The sequence below is a fragment of the Crotalus tigris genome, unplaced genomic scaffold (assembly GCF_016545835.1).
Source record: "Crotalus tigris isolate CLP2741 ecotype Arizona unplaced genomic scaffold, ASM1654583v1 scf7180000017663.5292952, whole genome shotgun sequence".
NCBI classification, from domain to species: Eukaryota; Metazoa; Chordata; class Lepidosauria; order Squamata; family Viperidae; genus Crotalus; species Crotalus tigris.
In genome coordinates, this window is record NW_024096550.1 from 2,081,126 (window position 1) to 2,104,349 (window position 23,224).

Consider the following 23,224-nt stretch of genomic DNA (forward strand, 5'->3'; position numbering starts at 1 on the left):
GTCTCAGCTGCCTTATTCCTTACGGGAAAAAACTGTTTGATCCTCATTATTTTTGCTATTCAACATGCCTCCTGGAACCAATTAACAATGAGAACCAAGTCACCACTGTACAAAACTCATAACCCCATTCGGTTAAGATTATGGAATGCAACTATCTTTGGCAAAATCTACATTATTAAAATTCAACAGTTGGGAATCAATCCAAATGGAAGCTGAGCAGATCGGTTGGCAAGTTCATCCTAGAGTCTGTTTTCATATAATTTAATTAAAATTGGAGATATAATAGGTGAAACAGCTAATGTGGGAATATGAGACAGAGATACTAGCCAGTAGGCTTGTCTGTTGCTTAATCTTGATGCAGATCCTTGCTACCTATTTGTTTAATCCACTGTTGAAGTAAATTTAATTATTTTTCAGCACTATTCAGATTGAAGCCATATTCAAATTGGTAAAATTCTGCTCAATGGCCTGTTTCTGCTTAAGGTAACATATAGCAGAAGATATTTCAGAGCTACTGGTGCTTTGTATCTTCAGGAAGCTCGTGTTTCTAAAATGTTAATGAATGACTGAATTGCTTCCTACAGGATGAAGATGAGGAGTTTCATAATAATGGCTTATTTATGCCATGGAATGCTCAGCTTGGAAGAATTGGAAACTTCAGAAAGACGTAACACAAACTATAAAGTGGACCCTGAATGTTTTATGAATATTGTATGTTAAATTCATTTTAACTGTTATATTTTGATACATAAAGGAAATGCAAAAGAAGCATCACACCAAATCTATAGCCTTCAAAGAATTGTTTATTCTATTTACTCCAGTGTGATGTAGAAATCTTTAAGGCTATATGCTATTTTATACAATATAAAAATCACCAAATAAGGGGAGAAAAGCAAAGTCAGGAACATTTTTTAAATTTTTATTTAGTTTTTTTTATCAAACCTCTATTTTTATAAATAACTGAAGGCAACAAAAATATCTAATACTCTTTCTCCCTCTTATTTTCCCCACAACTACTCTGTGAAATGAGCTGGGCTGAAAGAATAAGTGAGAGTGACGTCACCCAACTGGTTTTCGTCAATAATTTATGATCAGATGGTATCAAGATGGTACATATACAGGTAGTCCTTCACTTACGACCACAACTGAGTCCAAAATTTCTGTAGTTAAGTGAGACTTTTGTTAAGTGAGTTCTGCCCTATTTTATGACCTTTCTTGCCTCAGTTGTTAAGTGAATCGTTGCAGTTGTTAACTTAGTAACCTGTTTGTTAAGTGAATCTGGCTTGTCCATTGACTTTGCTTGTCAGAAGGGGATAGATCACACGACCCCAGGAAACTGCAACTGTCATAAATATGAACCAGTTGCCAAACATCTGAATTTTGATCACATAATCATGGGGATGCTTCAAAGATCATAAGTCTTTTTTATATACACAACCAAGCAAGATATGTAATAATAGACACAGTTTGTATAGGAAGCTTCCCCAAACAAATAATTTTTACAGAAAACAGCGGGAGTTAGAGGTGATGACTAAATGTACTTTATTTTTTCTGAGAAAAGATCATAACTTCCAGCACCACCATAACCCAAATCTGAAGTTCTAAGCCCCTAATGAGGAGCCCTGCAAATTAAATTGTTTGCCAGTCATATCACAGGCCAAGCATATAATTTTATTTCATATTTTAAATTTTAAAGACTTATTTCTGATAGCCCTTGCACCAAGCATAGAGTAAGAACTTTGCAAGTGTAAAACAATTCCATCTACACAGAAAGAAAACCTGAAAATTACCTCCAGGGTCAATGCAAGACTCTGTACTCTACATAGTGTCAAAAGACACACTTATTAAAGGCATTTGAGATTCTTATTTCTCCTAATGAAAAAAAAAAACCCTAGCATTTATTTTTGTCTGTATCATTCAAAGTATTTCAAAAGATTATCAATATTCTTAAAACAGCTTTTCATTCCATTGACTTTGGGGATGGATCCGCAACAAATAAATCTGATTTTGCTTATGCTCCACCTCTTGAAGGTCCAAATTTTGGCAACCTCCCTGAAGTTGGAGGTCATGAAAGTGGAATATTCCTGAGATTTCTGTAGTATTTATCATCTTGTTTGCTCATTTATGTTCAGAAAATATATCTGCAAACAAGTTTGCTCTGTTTTCTTTCTACCAACAGAGTGAGATTATCCATTTTCATAACTATCCAAGTGAGGAATATCATGTTGAAACAGAAGATGGATATATACTTACCATTAACAGAATACCTCATGGAAGGTATAATGCTGCAAGTAAAGGTAAGACCGTGGGCAAGTCAAATAACATCCAATTGCAATCTGGTTTAAGAAATGGCAAAGAGGCTACCTTTATATTCCACACCTGCAGAAGCACCTTTTTCTCTTCCTATCTGAATTGCTGAACCATTCTACTCTTTTTTTAAAACAAATTTTATTGTTTTTTTTATTTTTAAGACAAAGTGCTCAAGACACACTGTGGTGTTAGGGTAATCAAACATCCAAGACAAAATGTATATACATAATTCAATCAGTGTATCAAGTATTCCCTCTCTTTTTCCCTTAAGTAACATAATTTATTTAAAATAGTCCAATTCTAGCTTAAATTTATTCAACCTATACCTGTTTTTAAAGCTTTATAAATTTACACTACCATAATCAAATTAACTTTAAGTACAAACATTATCAATTCGGATATCCCTTCCAAATAAGTTCTAGTTCCTTAATTTTATCATAATTCTTATTTATTTCTTCTTCCACTAATATCCCTTAATTAAAATAAAATATTAATCTATCCTATACATATCTAATCCATCAATTAATCAATCAATCTCTTTAAGCTGACAGAAGAAAATCAGACCTTAAATCATTTCAATCCATTAGCCAGAATTCAAATTTCATCCAATTAATTGTCATAACTAATAACATTCATGTTATCAAACAAAGAAATCGTCTTATTAGATTAACTCAACATTGCATAGTAATTTTCTTACAAGTAAACCTATCGTCCTAAAAAAACCCACATTCTTAATCAATTTAATATATATTCCATTAATCACCATATCTAATCCATCAATCAATCTCTTTAAGCTGACAAGATAATATCAAATCTTAAATCATTTCAATCCATTGGGCATCAAACTAATAAATCATCTTATTAGAAATAGTAATTTTCATATAGATAAATCTTATATATCTTCCATTGGTCACCCATTTCTCTTACATCTAGGTCATAATCTTAGTCCTTAAATCATCCATAATTCTAGGTTGCCTTTAATCCATTACATAAATTTTTAAATTTCATTTCTTTTCAGTCTTATTCTGGGCTTCATCTTATGCCAGGTAGGTTTCCATAGCAGAGCTTCCCTTCCAGCTGATAAGTCTCTCTTTATTGCTTATAGTATCATTTGGATCAGTGAAAACCATCTTGGCCTCTGCATTGACCCTGTTTCTCTTAACCATAAAGTCTCATTGCTTTAACATTTCAAGTCTCAGTCTTTGCTTTTTCTGGTCCTCAACATCATAACTGAACTGCTTATAAGGCAAAATCAATTTCTCTTTATTCTCAGTTAGGTCCTCTTCTTGTGTAATCTGAATAATTAGAATAATCAGGTGTAATCTGAAAGTCAGTTTTGAAGTTTAAAGGAGAGATTCTGGCTCTTAATTCTGTAGTAAACTCTTTCATTGTAGCACATATTTCTTATTTAGCCTCATAGATCTTTTCCAGAATAAGTTTACAATTTAAATATGAATGCAGCTCCATTTTAATAAGTGTTCAGCTGCATCAAATTATCTTTCTCTTAGAAAACAGTTGAAGGCCAAAACTATCTCATCTCCAAATAGTCAACAATTACAATATTAGCTTTTAACCAGTAGATGTCCTCAGAAAGCTAAGAAATCTTTTTCAAGAGTCATCATTTTTATTTTTCCTTTTTTCTATTTTTTAAGGAAAAAGTGGAGAAAGAAATACTCTTCCAATATAAGAGAATAATACCACTCTCCCCCCCCCCAAAAAAAAATGACAACATAGACTGATAATACACTTCTTAGGAAAAAAAAATTTTCAGTACCCCAAAATGTGTAAAAAAAATGTAGTCTTTAAAATTTTGTTCTATTTTTTTGATCGCCTTTCTTCCCCAACATGTAGAATCTGCTTTTCCAAGCCAGGGAAATAATTCCAACAGGGCTCTTACAGGCAAAAAAAAGCGCAAAATAAAATGAAGAGAGGAACAAAAAAAAAAGTCTCACCTGGATTCTGTTCTTTGACTTGCGGTTTCCAGCGGCTAGGTGATCGGCCATTTTACTGGCTGATCTTCTTCTCTGTCAGCCCTCAGAGTTAGCCTGGACAGCTGGAGGAGCTGCCACTCCTCCACAGCTGAGCAAAGCCTCTTTGACAGAAGTCGCACCCTCCAGGGCGACTTTAAACCGGCATAAGGGTCTACCAGCGGAGGGAAACTAGCTGATGAGGAGACGAGTCTCTTCGTGCAACTAGGAGCACCGTGATCCAGAACCGGAAGTGAACCTGAACTATTCTACTCTTGTCTAGCCTTTATGACCTTATGCAACATTCTTACCGAATATGGCTGAAAATACTTTTCAATAATTGAAGTGGAATGATATAGCTCTTCAAAATGAAATGTAAAATTTTCAGAATGAAAACTGACATTAGTATTGGTATTACAAGAAATTGTACTGTAACCTTCTCCTTTCAATATCTTAGAAGAGACCGACTGACAGATTAATTGAGATTTTGATAATCTTACACTCCTCATTTCAATAAACAATTTTTAAAAACAAGAATGGTATAACAAAACAGCAAACTATCTCTCTCTCATCTGGATTCTAATTGCTGAAGTTATTTTTTTTATCCATGATCTTAACTGAAATCCTGTATCATTTATAATGGAAAAAGGTCAAGAATTCAGGAAAATAATCTCTTAAGAAGACATCTGTAGAATTGTCTATTAAAGAATATTTTAGGATCCAATGGAAGCTTCTCGTGAAATGTTTCAAAATAAACAGTGAAGATTTTTAAAAAACTTTCAAAGGTGTATCTAGATTGGGAGATTATATCACGGTACTGTTGAGAATATATCATAATGTTGGAGACAAAGGAATGGATTTGGGTATGTTTATAGAGTATATCCATTGAATCAATAAAATCTCGGTTCCTAAATTCTATGGATTTAAACATGCAATGATCATGCTTTCATTTCAGTCACCGTCACCTACCATATTTTGAACAATAGATTGTGACAATGTACCACAAATGTTGATTCTTTGCAAGATTTATTTGCAACTAATACTTCAATTGTTTTGCAATCTTCAATGATCTGGCTCATTAAAAAAGCATCTCTTCTCATTTTACAGCTGCACGACCTGTTGTGTTTTTGCTACATGGTGTCGTTGGAGATGGTTCCCACTGGATTTCTAACCAGCCGCACAACAGTTTTGGTTTCATATTAGCAGATAATGGTTATGACGTTTGGCTTGGAAATAGCAGAGGAAACACCTGGTCTTCAAATCATAAGATACTGAAGCCATGGCAGAAGGAATTCTGGAGCTTTAGGTAAGAAAATCTAAAAGGGATATCAGATGCTTAACTATTAACTTAAAAAGATAGAAGCAGGAGGCACTTTGTTGTAGTGGGTAAGGCATCAGGCTAGAAACCAGGAAACTATGACTTCTAATTCTATCTTGGGCACGAACCAAGCTGGGTGACCTTAGGCCAGTCAATCTCTCTTAGTTCCAGAGTACAGGCAATGGTGAACCACTTCTGAAATTTTGCCAAGTAAACTTCAGGGACTTGTCCAGGCAGTTGCTTGGAATCAAGACTGACTTGAAAAGATAAGAATTGAATTGAACTGAATTGAATTGAACTGAATATAAAGTAGAACCAGGGATGAAAACTGATCTCTGGGGTTTCCATCTACTAAGCGTATTCCAATAATAAATAAAATAAAAATAATAAAACAGAATTAAAATGGCTGAACAAATGGATGGATCTGATTGAGATGGTCCAGGAGGTTGTGCAATGTAGTGAGCCTTGTGCCTTTTGCTATTCTAATGATGATGGATTAATTCTATTATGTTCTAAAGGTCATGTCCTGTCCTTAGAATTTGGATGGGGGAATGTAAATTCTTAATCCCATCAACTGTGGGGGCTGAAGGCATTTTGTTTATGAACAGATAAACCCAGTCTTTCTTAATAGGCTTTCGCTTGAGGCTTCTGCTTGAGGCTATTAAGACTGGGGCAGCTTTCTGCTTTTAAGATTTTTCTCCATTTCTCTTTTAGGGGAAATATTCTATCCTGCCTTTTTTAATATTCCCCCAAATATTTCATTCTCTAGGAGGGGTGCTGATTTCCTATACTTATCACACACAGAGTGATTGTTGACCATTTGCTTCCAGAGAACACTAAGACTAGGTCCAGAAGAGCACCTGAAGAGAACATTATTTTAATGCTGCACTATCTAGTGATAAATAATGTAAATGTATTTGCTAACTTATGCAATTGACCATTATATGAATTTGTATATTTTAACTATTTTAATTTTTAAATATTTAACATTATCTGGGAGAAATGTAATGATGGAATTCAAAGGAGCCAATGCTATTTATTTTCATTTGGCAGAAAGAACAGTTGTCTGTTGTTTGCTTTTCCTGGCTTTAAAAAAGGACTCTGAAACATTTCCTTACTAAACATGCTCTGGCTGCAAAGACAGCGTGTGTGTTCAGCAATGCTTAGATAGACTTTCAACCTTGCTAGCAAAGATTTTAATTATATTCAATCTAGTTATATTCAGTGAATCTAGATTAGGTTCTGGGCTGATATTAATCTAGCTATATTAGTTCAACAAGATCTGTAATCTAGGATCCTCTTATTTTCTCCTAAATTTTCCCAACAAACTGATCTTCATTTACATCTTCTAAAATCCTTCTTACACTTGTATGAATACCTTTACAGCTTTTTACCCTGTGGTCCTTTCCATGTGATTAGCTGAGCTAATTTCTGAGCATTTATAAAGCCATGTGCTTGCTTGCTTTCTTCCTAGTTTTCATGAGATGGGATACTATGATATTCCAGCAGCCATATACTTTATCCTGAACCAAACCAAACAGCAGCAGCTTTATTATGTGGGCCATTCAGAAGGCACAACTGCTGGTAAGTTACATAGGCAAATCTATGAGCAGGGATGAATGAGGAAAACTATTACAGTCTACATATTGCAATTGTGCAACTTGCTGTGTACAATTTGAGAATGCATTTTTCCTGGCAAATACTTTATGGAGGCCAAATTAGGATGAATTTGAATTTGTGAGTGACAAATCAACTTCTGAATTCCTATTAATCATGAACCGCTTTGCAATGCTTGGCTCATCTAACCCAGCTCTTCCTCTGTAAGAGTTTTTTGCAATAAGTCTTGCCATACTCTACAGAAAGATAAGCCTAGGCAGGGCTTTTTTTCTCATAGAATGCCCAGAATGGAGTTCCGGCACCTTTTTGGGATGGAACCTTGTAGGGTAGGCAAGGCGGGTTGTATGACATGTGTGAGTTCCGGCACCTTTTTTTTTTTTTAGAAAAAAAGCACTGAGCCTAGGAATTTTGCATGTAAACAATGTGTTCTAACATGAAATGATAGCCCTGAAATGATAGATTTACATGGCCTGGCCCATCCTCTCGGCGCTGTCGGCAGGAGAGCGCCCTGCGCCCTGCTGCCTGCCAAAACTTGGCATGCTGGGGGCTGGGTGGCATTGCACAGGTAACGTCGACTCTCACACTTCTCATGACATCCCCTCCCCCGGAGCCCACCAAGCTGGATATGTGAAGTAGACGAGGGCCATTTTCTGGCCACTTCCAGGCGATGGTGCATTTCTTCATTCCTCATGAAGGGAGACACCTCCCCAGCTGCGTTTCTTGCCTGTTTTTCTCCCTCCCTACCTCAAATATTTTCAGGCCACTCTGTTTTGAAGTAAGTAAGTAAGTAAGTAAGTAAGTAAGTAAGTAAGTAAGTAAGTAGATTGGAATGAGAGGGAGGGAGGGTCTGATGGAAGTCCTGCCTTAGTCCTGCCCTGCTGCCTTTTTGCATCCCCTTGCCCCCTCCTCCTGGCCTATCCTGGGGGTCTCCCATCCTATCATGAAGGATGCTTTAGTTACAAAGCTGGGTCTCCTTGCATGGAGAAGGAGTGGGCCTCCCTATGATCTACTCACTTTGCCCTCCTGCACCCACCATGAGCAACCTGGCTAAGGAGAGTGAGCACAGTAGCAGCCTTGAGGAGGAGGTAAGCGCAGCTGGGCACCCCCTTGGGGAAGTGGGCTGGGCTAGGTGCCATGGGAGTTCGAGGGCCGGGCATTTGACCTCTGCTGCTCAGGGCTCCAGGCAGTCTGCGTCACTTTCCAGCTCCCCCCCCCACAGTCTGAGAGGGATGGTGAGGCTACTCCCTGGTGCTCACCCCGGTCCCACCCCCCTCTGCTGGAGAACCTCGGATCTGCCCCAGTCCTGCCCAGGCCCCCATAGGCACCCTGATGTGAGTGACGTCAAACTGGCCATGCCCACCCAATAAGCCACATCCACCCCAGCCATGCCCACCCAGTAGGCTGCGCCCACCCTGGCCACACCCACCCAGCTCCATGAGGGCAACCACAGTGGCCCTCAATGAAATTGAGTTTGACACCCTTGGTTTAGAGTAAAACTTTGCTCTCCTCTACAGTTGAAGAGGCCCACTTTCTTTGCAAAATCTTTTATTTCTTCAGGTTTCATCTCATTCTCTACTTGGCCAGAACTGGCTGAAAAAATCAAGGTCTTTTTTGGAATGGGACCTATAGCCACACTAACATATGCTACAAGTCCTGTATTAAAAATAAAGCTCAATAATTCACTATTTCATGTAAGTGCTTTTGGGATATGTTGATGCATAATACAGTCAAGTGCATTATTCCAAAGAAAGTAACAGTAAAGTAATGAAAGGTGGACATAGCTTGAAAAGGAGGTTAATCATCCAAAGAGAGTTGGAATTTAATGCCTTTTTTTCTTTTTTCCTTTTGCCCCACACTTTCCCTTCCTTTTTTCTCTCTTATTTTCCTAATATTTTCTTTTGTATTTTTGTATTTATATTATAAATGAAAAAACCAAGCATTTAAAAAAAAGATTTTATGTTTTTTAATGTCTGAGAGCCACCAGAGTTGGCTGAAAAATATTTAAAATAAGATAAGATAAAAACTTCATAACTGACTACAGGTTGTTTTTAGGAAAAAAGCATTAAAAATCCTTATATGGTATGTGAAGATGATCATATACCTATATTTCATTAATATACTTTTATTTACAATAGCTAAATTAAATGAACTTTTGTTTTTTCTTGTCCACTTTTTCGAATTTCAACTCATGTGTAGCATGCAAAGATCCAGTTTGTGTATTCCCGAACTAAGGAGTTTTTCTTTCTTAAATTTATGGTTTATAGTGGATATAGCGTTAGGATGATATTTGATCTGGCTTAATTCTAACAGTTCCAATTAACTAATGAATAAATTAATCAATATATTTCAGACACTGTTTGGCTACAAAGGAATTTTGCAGTATCCTACGTCTATGAGAAAGCTAAGGGTTGCATTTTGTAATTTTCAACCTAAAATCTGCGAACGTCTAATCTCTTTTGTAGTTGGTTCTAATACTCCCAATTGCAACTTGGTATGTATAAAGGAAAACTGGGTCAGGCTTGGTTTCTATTAAACATGTTTGCAATGCCGGGTGGAAAATAAAACTTTTACTTAAATTAAGGCAAAGCATGGTCCACAAGTCAAATCTCACCTGCCAACTGATTTTTATATGGCCTCCGAGCTAAGCATGGATGGGTGGGTGGGCAGCAGGTCACAAACTCTGGGATTTGGAGCAGAGCTAAGAGACAAATATGGGAAATTCTGGGCAGCAGGGGGCGATCTGTTGAGCCCTTGCTGGGCCAGCATTGTCCAATGCCTGATGTGCTCCCTAGCCTGCAGACCTGCCAGTCACTCACATGGAGACAGGGGGAAGGGGATAGAATCTGGCCATTTACAGAAAAGGTTTGTAAGCCCTTAGATTAAACCTTTTCTCAAATTTTAAATAAGACAAAGTTGAGCTTTACTATTAACCTTTGCATTTCAAGATTTCCTGGAAGAAAGAATTAGAAAAGGAGAGGTAACTGTGTTCATTATATTTGAAGTGAGAACTTTCCAAGTTGCTTTTAGCAAATGTCATTCCAATAGAATTGAAGAATCAAGCTTTATGATGTTCCAAAAACTAATGACTTGTATCCAATGTCAGCAAACTGGAACGATAATTGTCTGAAAACTAAAAATACAAAGCACATAGACTGCATTCTGAGCTGCCACTTTATCTTTCTGGCTAGTTGCAGGATAACTGTAAGGACCCACCTCACTTTACATCTTAAGAAGACAGAATTCTTGGAATATCTCTTCCAACAGGCATCTTTATTAAGAGAAAATGATTTCAGACGTTCTAGACAGGATCTGGGGAATTCTCTCCCATCCTTCAATGTTTTAAAATGTTCCCAAACAGCCCCACCCCACAGTTCTTCCTCATCTTTTCCCAGATCCCAGGCGTTGTATTATTCCCTCCCCCTTTTCCCTCACTGCTGGCAAAAGGGAGACTTCAGAGAGATTAGATGAAAGGTGATGTCCATATTGTTATGGTCAGTCCTCTTGATGAGAATCAACATCCAGTCCTTTGTAGTTTAATGAAGGAAGTGAGAGCCATAAAACCCCCTTGCTTATCCTCCTCCCCTTTCGTAATATGACAGAATCCAGAGAGAGTAAGAAATGGTTTTTTTCCAGAGTAGGTAGCTAGAAATGAAATATAATTGGATTTTGACATCCTGCCCCCCTTAAAAATAAGAGAGATCCACCTGTAAAGAAAACAAAACAGGTGTAAAAGTTAGTCTGGCTTGTTGGATACTCTGTATGAAACTTCTTTAATAACTTCGGGGCTCTGACATGACATTTATGGACCCACTCGTTTTGTGAGGCAGGGAGATGTTTCCATGCTACTGGGTATTGAGTGCCCCAAGATATCTCCTAGAATCTAGGATTTCCTTTATCTTGAAGTGTTGTTCACCTTCCACCATGATTGGAGGTGGTGGTGGGGATTTTGGGCCATAAAGGTGACTGATGCTCTCTTTTCAGCAAACTGCAGTAAAAAATTGGGTGCATTTGCCTAAGATTTTTGGGTAATTCTAATTCTACTGTTACTGGGTTTATGATTCCTTTAATTGGAAAAGGCCCTATATATTTTGGTCCAAGTTTTTTACAGGGTTGTAGGGATTTTAGGTATTTTGTAGATAAGTACACCATTTCTCCTATAATGAATGGTGTAGGCTCAACCCTTTTTTTATCGGCTTGTGCTTTGTATGCATGCCTAGCTTCATCTAGTGCTTTTCTAACTATTGGCCAGGTGTTTTGTAATTGTTCCATCCATTCTTTCAGTGATGGGATCGCCGGTTCATTTGGGGTTAGTTCTGGCATGGGGTTGAAACTTTGACCAGTAGCTATTTGAAAAGGAGTGTAACCTGTGCTGGAGTGGACTGCATTATTGTAGGCCACTTCTGTGAAGGGGAGTAGGTCCATCCAATCAGACTGTTGGAAATTAAGAAAGCATCTTAGATATTGCTCAAGTACTGAGTTCGAATTTTCTGTTTGTCCATTCCCTTGAGGATGATGGCTAGATGTCAGTCCCTGAGTGGTCCCTAAAAGGGATAAAAATTCCTTCCAAAATGCAGATGTAAATTGCACTCCCCTATCAGATATGATGCATCTGTAAATATGCTGCACAAAAAGTTTTGCTAAGGCTTTTGCAGTGGGAATCTCTTGGCAAGGGATAAAATGCACCTCTTTGGAAAACAAGTCCATGATCGTCCAGACGACAGTATTCCCATTGCTTTCTGGTAATTCCACTATAAAATCCATGGCTATTTCCCTCCAGGGGGCTGAGGGATTTTCCACTGTTTGTAATGGTCTGGGAGATTTCCCTTGCAACCTCTTGGCAGTTGCACACTTTGGGCAGCTGGCCACGTAACTTTCTATGTCCTTTTTCATGGACGGCCACCAAAATTGCCGTTTAATTAAGTGCAATGTTTTTACAAACATTTTGTGTCCTGGCAAAGCTGCATGAATGTGACTCTTTGTGTTGTTGGTATATATAATTTTCCCCCACCCAAGGCAGCCCGTCTTTCATTGTGCACACATGTTTATTTTTCTGGAACCATTCATCTGTTTCCAAACTTTTTCAGAATTCAATTCCAGTTTGGCTACCCAGATGTGGTTTCAATTTAGCTTGGCTCTGGTGGTTACTGACGCTGCCAGTTGTGATTCTACCATCATCGGTTTAGAGTCAGTAGCTCGCATGCTGTTATATTGGGGCATGCGAGATATGGGACATGTGCATCTGCCAGGAAGTTTTTTCCCCCTGGCAAATGCTTGAGCGTAAAGTGGAATTGGTGAAAATGCTGGGACCAGCGGGTGTGCTTGGGGTTGAGCTTCCTGAATGTTTTCAAGGCTTCTAAATTTTTGTGTTCTGTCCACACCTGGAAAGGGATTTTATTGTCTTCAAGGAACTGGCACCATGTGAGTAATGACCAACGTATCCCATATGCCTCTTTCTCCAACCCAGGCCAGCGCTGTTGCATTTTGGTGACTTTCTTGGATGTATACGCACAGGGTTGCAATACCCCTTCATTGTTTTCTTGTAATAGAACAGCTCCCACTGCCACATCACTTGCATCTGCCTATATTGCAAAGGGCTTATCCATGTCTGGGTGTCTCAGTACTGGTTCCGCAGAAAAGAGTCTCTTTAATCTCTCAAATGCCGCTTGTCATTCCATTGTCCATTTTAGTGGCTGGCTAGGTTTTACTGAGGATGCTCCCTTCATTTTTAGTAAGTTCATGAGGGGCAGGGCTATCTGGACAAATGAGGAGATGAATTGGTGGTAAAAGTTTGCGAAACCCAGGAAACTTTGCAGTTGCTTTCTTGTTTGAGGTGGTGCCCATTCTAATACTGCTCTGACCTTTCCTAAGTCCATTTCAATGCCCTGTGGGGATATGCGATAACCTAGGTAGTCCTTTCCTGGTGGAATTCGGATTTCGATAGTTTGGCATATAGGGGGGCGGCTTGCAGTTTATTTAAAACTGCTCTGACTAGGTTGACATGTTCTTCTTTTGATTCAGTGAAGATAAGAATGTTGTCTAAGTAAACCAGGACCCCCTTAAATAGGTGCTCCCTTAGTACGTCATTGATTAATTGCATAAATACTATGGGGCCCCCTTGTAATCCAAATGGCAAGACTTTGAATTGGTAGCACCCCATGGAGCAGTTAAATGCAGTCTTCCATTCATCCCCTTCCTTAATTCTCACGTGATAGTATGCTTCCCTTAGATCTAGTTTAGTAAAAAAAATTCCTTTTTGAGAGGTGTGATAACATGTCCTTCATGAGGGGTAGGGGGTATAGGTTGCTTTCACTGATTGTAATTAAGAGCCTATAACCCACACATAAGCATAAAGAGCCATCCTTCTTCTCTCTAAAGAGGACCAGAGCAACCACTTTAGGCTTGGCAGGTTCAATGAACCCCCTTTCTAGGTTTTTCTTTATGAATCTTTCCATTTCCTCCTTCTACTTTAGGCTCATGGAGTATAATCTGGGCTTTGGGAGTTTTGCTCTATGGCACAGTCCGTGGGTTGGTGGGGCGAAAGCTCATCTGCCCTCTCCTCACTGAAAACTTCAGCAAGATCTCTGTATTCCTCTGGTATTTCTGGTAGCCCCTTTTCCTCTCCCATGGATGCTTTTTCCATTCTTAATTTTGGTAGATCTCCTTGGGGTTTTAAGTTCATAGGATCCCCCTTTGGGAAATTGATTTCTGCCATCCTCCAATTCACCCAGGGATTCCATTTCTTTAACCATTCCATCCCTAGGATCATTGGGCATTCCATGCCTGGGGTCACCATAAACGTTATGTCCTCCTCATGATTGCCCAGGGACAGGTTGATTAGTAAAGTGGCTAGGGTAGCTGGCACCCCCCCCCTGCTATGGACCCGTCTAACTGGCCAAATGAGATTGGTTGTTCTAGTCTCCTCAACGGACTGCCCAGGTTTCCCACTAGCGTCAGGCTAATAAGGCAGTGGGTACAGCCAGAGTCGATTAAGGCTTTCACCTTGACAGCTTTGGGCATGGGGGAATTAATATAGTCACTGTCGTGAGGATGGGTGCAATGGGTCCATTTACCAGGGGTTCACCCTCTGAGCTGTTGTCTGAGGCATCCACCAGCCCTGCAGTGTAGGCTGGAGTTCTTTCCCCTCCATCACTCTCATGGCAGGTTCTTTTGGCTTAGCTGGAGACTTCCCAGATTTGCTGGCCGGTGATCTGTCTGGGTTGTTCTGGAGGGCTTTTGAGTGGCATTCTACAGCCTGATGCCCCTCTCTCCCACACTTGAAACACCCCATTTGCTTCTTGGTTGTAGCCAATGGTTTCACTGGTTCACATATCGACTCAAGCAGTGAGCGGCTACTTTGTTTTCCTTGGCGGTGCCTCTTCAGTAGGTCGATCTCTGCTTCCTCTGCCAGGACATACCATTCATCAAGTTGGTGTGGGTCCCCTCAGGACAGGCAAGTGTTGTATAGGTCGTAGTTTAGTCCATCTTTGAAATGGCTAAGGAGGATATCTTCCAGCCAGTTCAGTTTGCTGGCAATGACCCGGATTTCTTGTGTATATTTGGCTACTGGGCATTTGCCTTGCCTCATAGTTTTTATCCTTTCATGGGGGGTCAGCCAGGGGGTCCTCAAATCACCTTTTCAGAGAGGACATGAAACAGTTGAAGTCATTGAGCTCTGAGGCATTGGAGTCGTGCAAGTTTACCACCCAATCTGCGGCTGGCCCGTCCAGAGCAGATTGCAGGATCCGGATACGGGCTTTGTCGCTGGGGATATGTCTCCCATATTCCTCCATGTATCTGAGGACTTGGATTAGGAAAAACCCCAAGTGTGTCAGCTCCCCCTTGAATCTCATGTCCAGCGGTGGGAGTCTTTGAATGGATCGATGCCTTCATTGTCGGTGGTATTGTCTTCCATCCAGATCACCATCTGCGGGTTGGCAGAGAGTGGGGACTACTGGATCAGTGGACTCCCCGTGGCTGCAGGTTCCACTTCCCCCTTGGTGTCTCTCCAGTTGCGGCTCCAGGAGCTGGTGCAGCCGTAGGGCTCAGAATTCTCCCCTCCTAGGGAGCTGAGGGTTCTCTTCATCAGGTTGATAGCTTTCTGTAGGATCCAGCTCGAGTGCAGTGCCCAGCTTCCTTCCTCTTCACTTGCGTACAGGGATTTCCCCATCTCCTACTTCCATTCTGGTTGGTTGGCCCCCCGTCTCAGGGTCACCTTTCTTGATTTCTTTTCCCACTTGCCTTTCTTTCCAATGCCAATTGACCACCGAGGTTTGTGATTACGTGTCTCCACCATCTCTTCTCCTGAGGAATCTGACTTCTCAGTTCCTGACATCTGGCAGATTTTCAGTCGGGGCAGTGGCTCCCTCTCCGGGGGGGGGGCTTTCTCCCTTCCCTGATCCGTTGTCTGACATGGTAATTTTTGCAAAGTCCCCCGGCAAGGTTCTCCCTTCCAGGTGGACTAATTTTGCAGATCCTGTCTAATGTAAGGACCCACCTCATTTTACATCTTAAGAAGACAGAACTCTTGGAATTTCTCTTCCAACATGCATCTTTATTAAGAGAAAATTATTGCAGGCGTTCTAAACAGGAACTGGGGAATTCTCTCCCATCTTCAATGTTTTAAAATGTTCCCAAGCAGCCCCACAGCAGCCCCACAGTTCTTCCGGGCGACAATCACTCATCCTCATCTTTTCCCAGATCCCAGGCATTGCATTATTCCCTCCCCCTTTTCCCTCACTGCCAGCAAAAGAGAGACTTCAGAGAGATTAGATCAAAAGCGATGGCCATATTATTATGGTCAGTCCTCTTGATGAGAATCAACATCCAGTCCTTTGTAGTTTAATGAAGGAAGTGAGAGCCATAAAACCCTCTTGCTTATTCTCCTCCCCTTTCATAGTATGACAGAATCCAGAGAGAGTAAGAAATGGTTTTTTTCCAGAGTAGGTAGCTAGAAATGAAATATAATTGGATTCTGACATCATGGCTAGAGTCATCCAAGACTATTGATGTATTTGCAATTAACTTCAAAATATAAAGTAACTATATAGCAAATTAACTCCAGCTGAATTATGAAAATTAAATCTACTGCACTGCACAGAACAAGAAAGTATCCTGGGTTGGGGATGTTCATCAATTGTATAAGATCTATTCATGAATGTAAAAAGGCCCAAAAATTTAGAAAAGCCCTAACTGAATTTTTACTATACAGCAGATGCAATTAATTAGGGGAAATAAGTTGAACAATTGTTTTATTTCAGAGTCGTATGGATGTGTATATAGCACATTCTCCTGCTGGAACATCTGTGCAAAACATTTTTCACTGGAAACAGGTATGTTATTGTATCATGGATTGAATCCAGTTCTAACCATACGTAGAAGAGATCTGTTAATCATTGTACTATATTTGGGTTGCTTCTGACTAACTCTGGATCCAGTGGAGCCATGTGTGAATTGATTAAACATTTCCAGCACCAGGGACTATCCTAATTAAAATACAACCTAATAAATCACATCCATACATATTCACCCATTATACCAGCAATACTAGACACAAATAGAATGAGTTAGAATAGAATGAGTCAGGACAAAGAAATCAACTAAACAAATATATAATTATATAATTTATAAATTCCATTGATATAATTAAATCATACCTAAGGAGATCCATTCATGATCATCTAGTGGCAGAAAGGGAGAAAACAAATTGAATGTCTAAAACAACTCAATCCACAGATGCATTTCAGGTTGAAGGATTTTTTAAAAAAATTAAAAATTGATAAAACATTAACTATAAATAAAACTGACTAAAGTAAAAAAAATTGGCTAAGAAGAAGAGCACTAGATCAGAGAAAGCAACCTAAAACTGTAAGGTTTGTAACATAACTCAAAACTGTCTCCTTTGGGGATAATAATCTGCAGCTTGTAATATCTGGAACTACTACATTCAGCTCATTCAGCATATGATGTTAGTATATAGTTTTTCTGTTTATGCTGCAATCTTTATTGTTTTTATAGAAAGTCTCCAGCTTAAGTCTGTCCTACTTTAAGGATGAACCATAGTTAAGAACGGAGCTTATCCTAGCAAAATTCAAGTTAAACACACAATGATTCAGGATAAATACACAATGCTTCAATTTCATTAAATAATATTACTTATACAGAATTAAACAGTAATATTGTTCTGGGTTACATACAAATTTGAGCTAAGGACAGACTTAATTGAACTTGTTCTTAAATTGGGGACTGCCTGTATACAGCACTTTCTACATAAAGCATGTTTCAAAGTTTTTTAAACAGAAAATTTTCTAAGTTCCATTTTGGAAAATTATAAAAATTAAATCTAATATTGCTATTGAAGTAACTATAACTGTAAGTTGGAAATATTGGGATGATCATATTGTTATAAAATTGCTGAAATAGATATTGTGACTGCTTGAATACTGTAGGCTATCACTAGCCTAAGTCCTTTAAGTTATGGTTGCATTAGAATAAATTGTCCTTTTATTTTGTTGAGATTCAAGTGTGAGTAATATTGCTTTGATACATATGAATTTATTTATTTCCTTTACAGATTTTCCCATCTGTATACACACTTTCTGTACTAAACTGACTAAAGTCACATATAGTATACAAAAAGTCTCTCTCTCTCTCTCTCTCTCTCTCTCTCTCTCTCTCTCTCTCTCTCTCTCTCTCTCTCTCTCCAGTCTTGGGCATCAAACCAGGTTTTCAAGGTCTTGCAGAAGCCCAGCATGGATGGGACCAATCCAGCCCACAGCTGATGGTACCCAGGCATAATCTCTTGCTGGATGGGACAGATAGAGACCACTGGGGAGAGACGGTCCATAAGTAGCTCATTCCTAAGCCATGAGGAGTTTTAAAGATGACAACCAGGACCTTGAGTTGCATCTGGAAGCCAATGTAGCTTGTATAGCAGTGGTGTCGTGTTATCAAAATGATGGTTATATTTTACTCAGTTCTGTAATTACATACTATTGATTACAGATCCATAATAAAAAAGGGTTTCAAGCATACGACTATGGCACTAAGGAAAAGAATATGGAGAAGTATAACCAGGTATGAAAATAAAACATTTTTCCTGTGAAATATGTTTGTAGCTGTTAGATCAGAATGCTTTCCCTGTTAGATGTGTTGTAGGTGGGTAGAATTTTTTTCCACTTTGTTTCAAATTTTGCAGGCTAAGGTTGAGCAAAATAAGGAAAGTGTATCAAAGTGACTGTAAATGTAAAGAAATATTTCTTACCTTCCCAGTCTGAAGACAGTCAACACCTAAATGTAATTTAGACTTATATACCACCCTGTAGAGCTTTATAGACTCTCTGGGTGGTTTGCAATGTAGAAGCATTACTTGCAAATTGCTCCCAACAATCTGAGTCTTTGTTTTACCAGCCTCAGAAGGATGGGAGGGTGAGTCAACCTTGAGCCCATTCAGAATCAAACTCCTGGCTACGGGAAGAGTTTGCCTGCAATATATTGCACTTTAACTACTGTGCCACCAGGGCTTCTTTACACCAGGAATTGCATCACTAATTTAAGCTAGCATGATCTCTTTTAGACCAATGGCAGAATGTCCTGCCCTTTTTGGGGCTCTGAGCTGATCAGCTATGCATTGAAGGCAAACATCAGAGTTTAAAAAAAACATGTCTAACACACACAGAGAGAGAGAAAGAGAAAGAGAGAGAAAGAGAGAGAGAGAGAGAGAGAGAAAGAGAAAGAGAGAGAGAGAGAGAGAGAGAGAGAGAGAGAGAGAGAGAGAGAAACTCAGTTTCATTACAGGTTTGGTGTTTGCACTGAGTTCTAGGAAGTCCTACTACTTTGCTTGCTCACTGACTTTTTTTAAAGTGGTAATTTGCAATATTTTATATGTTGTATCTTTTCCCGAGCAGTTTTTGACTAATTAGGTTTGTTGCTTTTCTTCCCAGATTATTCCTCCTGTATACAAGATAGAAGATATAAAAATACCCATTGCACTCTGGTCTGGTGGAAATGACTTATTTGTGAACATAAGAGATGTCGAGGCATTAATATCGCGGCTTAGTAACGTCATTTATCACCAACATGTTCCTGAATGGCAACATCTGGATTACATTTGGGGACTGGATGCCACTGAGATTATGTACATGCGTATCATTGAGATAATGAAAAGTTATGCATGATTCTTCAGCAGTGATATACAGAGAAAGCATGTTGTATGATGACAATTTAAAAACACACCTTAAAGTCTTAATGCAGCTGAGCTGATTAGTTAGTTGAAGAAATATTTGCAATCTGACTGAACACTGTTTCCCTAAATGGTATTTACATTAACTCACTTCTTCAAACTGTTCCCATTTCCTCTAAATTTTTTACCTTATTCCTCTGTAATTGAGAAACAAATTAAATTCTCATAGACCATCAAGAGGTTTCCTTTTTTTTAATTTGGATGCCCATCATAGCAGAAATACTAAGCTATAGTACTAATAAAATGGGGTAGCAGTAGAAAAGAATAAAAGTTTGCTAAACATATTGATATGCCTTCTGCTGAATGCAAACTTCCTAGATAAGTTTTGGGGAGAAGCACATTTCACAAAGCCAGTCTGCAAAACGAAAGGAAAACTCCATATAGAAGGGGAACAAGTCTACTCTGTCAGAGTTAAAGGCATTTGGTGGCAAGTGTTATGCACATATCCCTAAAGAAAAAGAAAAGAAATTAAATGGCACATTTGGAGCAAAAGCTTAACAGGTTTTAGATTCAGATCCTGGATAAGTAAATACAGATAGGGTTATTATTTTAATGAAGAAATAATTCTGAAAAGATAACCCAAAATGAGTTGCAGGATTCGGATTCTGGTCCAAACCACCTAGTAGCACCCAGAGCTATGATTCAGAAGGGGCTGCTGCCATATTGTAAGAACAAGAAACAGAATTAAAATCTAAAATATCCCTAAAATCTAATAAAGGAATCCCACCAGACATTAATGTGCAATACCACTATAGGAAGGATGTGCCCAATCCCACAGAACTACCAAAAGGCCAGAAAGCCATAGGCTATGTAATATATTGATGTGAATTACTTGGAAATATTGAAAAAATGATCATAAGACTCTGTCAGTTAAGTGCCAGACTTTCTGTCTACTTGCTAATTAACTTGTGTTAAAGCAGGAACTAATACTTGAATCCTATTGGCCGCCACCTAGTTTCTGAGTGTATAAATAGGGATGGACCGGCAGTTATCCAGGCTTCTGTTTAAACCTTAAATAAAGAGTTGTTGTTGCACCTGCTGCTTTGTCAATGCCTCACCTATCACCAAACATAACAGGCTACATCATGATACTCATAGTTATATGCTACACCACAAATCTGGGTTAACAAAATGCTGAATACAAAATCATGAAGAGGACTGTGATAGTTTTGTGCATGCAGTTAAAGACGCAAGCATCCATTTAGTGTAGGACCAGTTAGAAAACTACAGATGGAGCACTTAGATATTAAGATAGGCTTTTTTTATGTGATCTGAGGGAAGATATTTATTTATGCTAGTCACCAGGTTTGGAAGAACCAGGAAAAAAAACTGGTGTATAAATTGCAAAACAACAATAATATATATGGGTTAAAACAGCAAACACAGTTCGGCTACACTGTGCTGACCGGCTCACTCACTCACTGTGGTTTAGTGAGTTTAGTGAGTTTATTAATATTAATATTCCCCAGCAATTCCCTTCAGCAAAACCCAGAATTTTCCCATTAAGTCCAGCCACAAACAGACTAAGGTTAGTCAACATTACAATGGCCAAATAGTCCAAAAAGCACTTAAAAGTTTCTCAAACAGAATAACTCCACCAGACCAACTTAAATACACCAGGGAAACTTAAATCCACACACAGGAGAGCTCACAAGGCAAGAAAAGTCCAGAATTTTCAAGGTATGATTCAATTCCAAACACTGTGTCAATCCAGAGTGAAGCAGGAATCACAATGATCAGAAAACACATAGCTATGAAACAACACATTGTTCCCAGCAACACCTCCCTCTGTCTGCTGTAATAATAAATAATCAGCTCCCAGTGCAGCCCATCAAGACAGTCAGGGCTTTCTCCTCTTGAGTAGTCTGGCTGACCTTTTCTGCTCCTGCCTTTTCTCTGCTCTTCTCAGATCAGATGCATAAGGCAGTTCCTCCTCTTTGCTGGGTGTCTGCAACTACAAGATTTTCCCAGCTGGAGCCTTAGCCAAATCCCTTCTGGATGGTCATTCATAGCCATCAATCAACTCAGTTTCTGACATGCCAGGGATCAGCTCATCCTCCTGCAAGCTGATATCTAAAGAGGTATCTGGGGAATCATCCAAGGGAGTCATTACATACATTAAATCAAATGTTATAAAACATGGACATTGAACAGAGAAATGCTGTTCCATGGTTACTGTAATTGCAGGTGGGAATGGCCTTGGGAGATGGGTGGAAAAGCCACAAACTGGGGGGGGGGAGGTAAAGGTAAAGATTTCCCCTATCCAGTTGTGTCTGACTCTAGGGAGCAGTGTTATCTTTGTTGCTTAGTCAAGGAAGCCAGCATAGTCTGAAGACAATTACATGGTCATGTGGCCAGCAAAAGTATACACCGAGATACATGGAACAGCAGCTGAGTCCACAGAAGAATTGGGAATGTCTCAGAAGGTACCTTCCTTGGACTGTAAAGGTGAGGGAGAAGGGAGAGATATACTTTCAGACTTGCAAGATTCTGTTAATGTAATCTTATAATAAGTTAGAGCTAGTATTACTGAGTGTGCTTTTTGTCTGGACAACCTCAAAGGCTGACACTTATATACAAGAGTTAAAAATGGAAGTTGCATTTGGTTTGCTTGCAGACGATGAAAGAGACAAGCGGCAGATAGTGGGGAATTTAAATAAAGAAGCAGAAGTAAAGCATCTTTGAGATATTAGTCACTAATCTTGGAAATGAAATAAAAAAGGACAAATGTGGTAGGTTCTTTCCTGCTCAAAACCCAAATATACTCTGAGAGACGAAGAGTGAGAGCTCCTTCGGAGTCTGGGACTACTCCGCATCCTGGGATGCCTTTGTTCTCTGGAATGGGAGAACGGAGCAAGATGCTGCCTACACCTCTGCTAAATCAAGAGGAATTGTGAGTAAACTCAGAAGCAGATGGAGCAGTACAGGAGAAATAATATTTTGATTTTGTATTTCAACCTTAACTCAAAAATTAATATCTTCCCTAATTAGTATTTTAACAAGAAGGGCGTGGAAGGGGAAGAAAAAAGGGGGAAAATGGTGGAGGAATTCTCTGTCTTTGTTTGAAGACTTTCACTTTCTCTGACTTTTGCAACAAAGTTTCTTCAGAGTAATGGACTTAGCCTATTGAAATTGTTACAGTTTGTGTATAGAGGCAGGAATCCTAAGATTGTAAAGTTATAAGGATGGCTTCAAAATGTTTGGCTTCTTTGGTGCCTAAAGCCTCTATTTCCTCTCCATTGACTCAGACTCAGACTATCTCTCAGCCTAAGCCAAAGACACCTCCTCCTTCTCCCCCACCTGCAATTTCACTTAAAGATTTACAAGAAGCTTTAAAAAAGAATGCTTTGGATATTAAAGAGGAGGTAGCTGATCTTTTGGATTGTAAAATGGCTTCAGAGAGGGCTGTTATGGCAGAACTATTGGAGGAAAAAAATAAAGAATTGAGGGAAGATATAATTTTAGCATTTCAAGGTTTAGCCATGCATATTGAGAGAATTGATGACAAAATGGAAGAGGTGACTGAAAACGCAGCAAGATTGGAAAGTAGAGTTGAAGAAGTTGAGAACAAGATAGATATGACACAAGATGAATTAATTATTTCACAGTATAGAGACATGGAATTTGCGCTGCATATTAGAGGGATGAAAGAAAATCAACAAGAAGATTTAAAGGAGGTAATTATTAAAGATATCACTTTTAATCTGGGTTGGAAACTGGAGGAAATTCGGAATGAGATAGAAAAAATCTTCAGAGTTAATTTATGGGTTGCCA

General features: G+C 39.0%; 1 protein-coding gene across 1 annotated transcript; it reads left to right on the forward strand.

Annotated features, from left to right (window-relative positions):
- The first annotated feature begins 944 nt into the window (after positions 1–944).
- Positions 945–20,217, forward strand: LOC120304885 (lysosomal acid lipase/cholesteryl ester hydrolase-like). Its single transcript, XM_039335939.1, has 9 exons — positions 945–1,121; positions 2,180–2,297; positions 5,385–5,583; positions 7,070–7,179; positions 8,770–8,903; positions 9,563–9,703; positions 16,470–16,541; positions 18,214–18,285; positions 19,152–20,217. Exons 1-9 carry the CDS (start codon positions 1,107–1,109, stop codon positions 19,383–19,385), a joined length of 1,095 nt encoding a protein of 364 aa, XP_039191873.1. The 5' UTR covers positions 945–1,106; the 3' UTR covers positions 19,386–20,217.
- The last annotated feature ends 3,007 nt before the right edge of the window (positions 20,218–23,224 follow it).

Coding starts and splice junctions, on each gene's coding strand:
- LOC120304885 (XM_039335939.1), top strand. Junction 8,904..9,562: donor TCAATAATTCACTATTTCAT/GTAAGTGCTTTT, acceptor AATATATTTCAG/ACACTGTTTGGCTACAAAGG. Junction 16,542..18,213: donor ACATTTTTCACTGGAAACAG/GTATGTTATTGT, acceptor TATTGATTACAG/ATCCATAATAAAAAAGGGTT.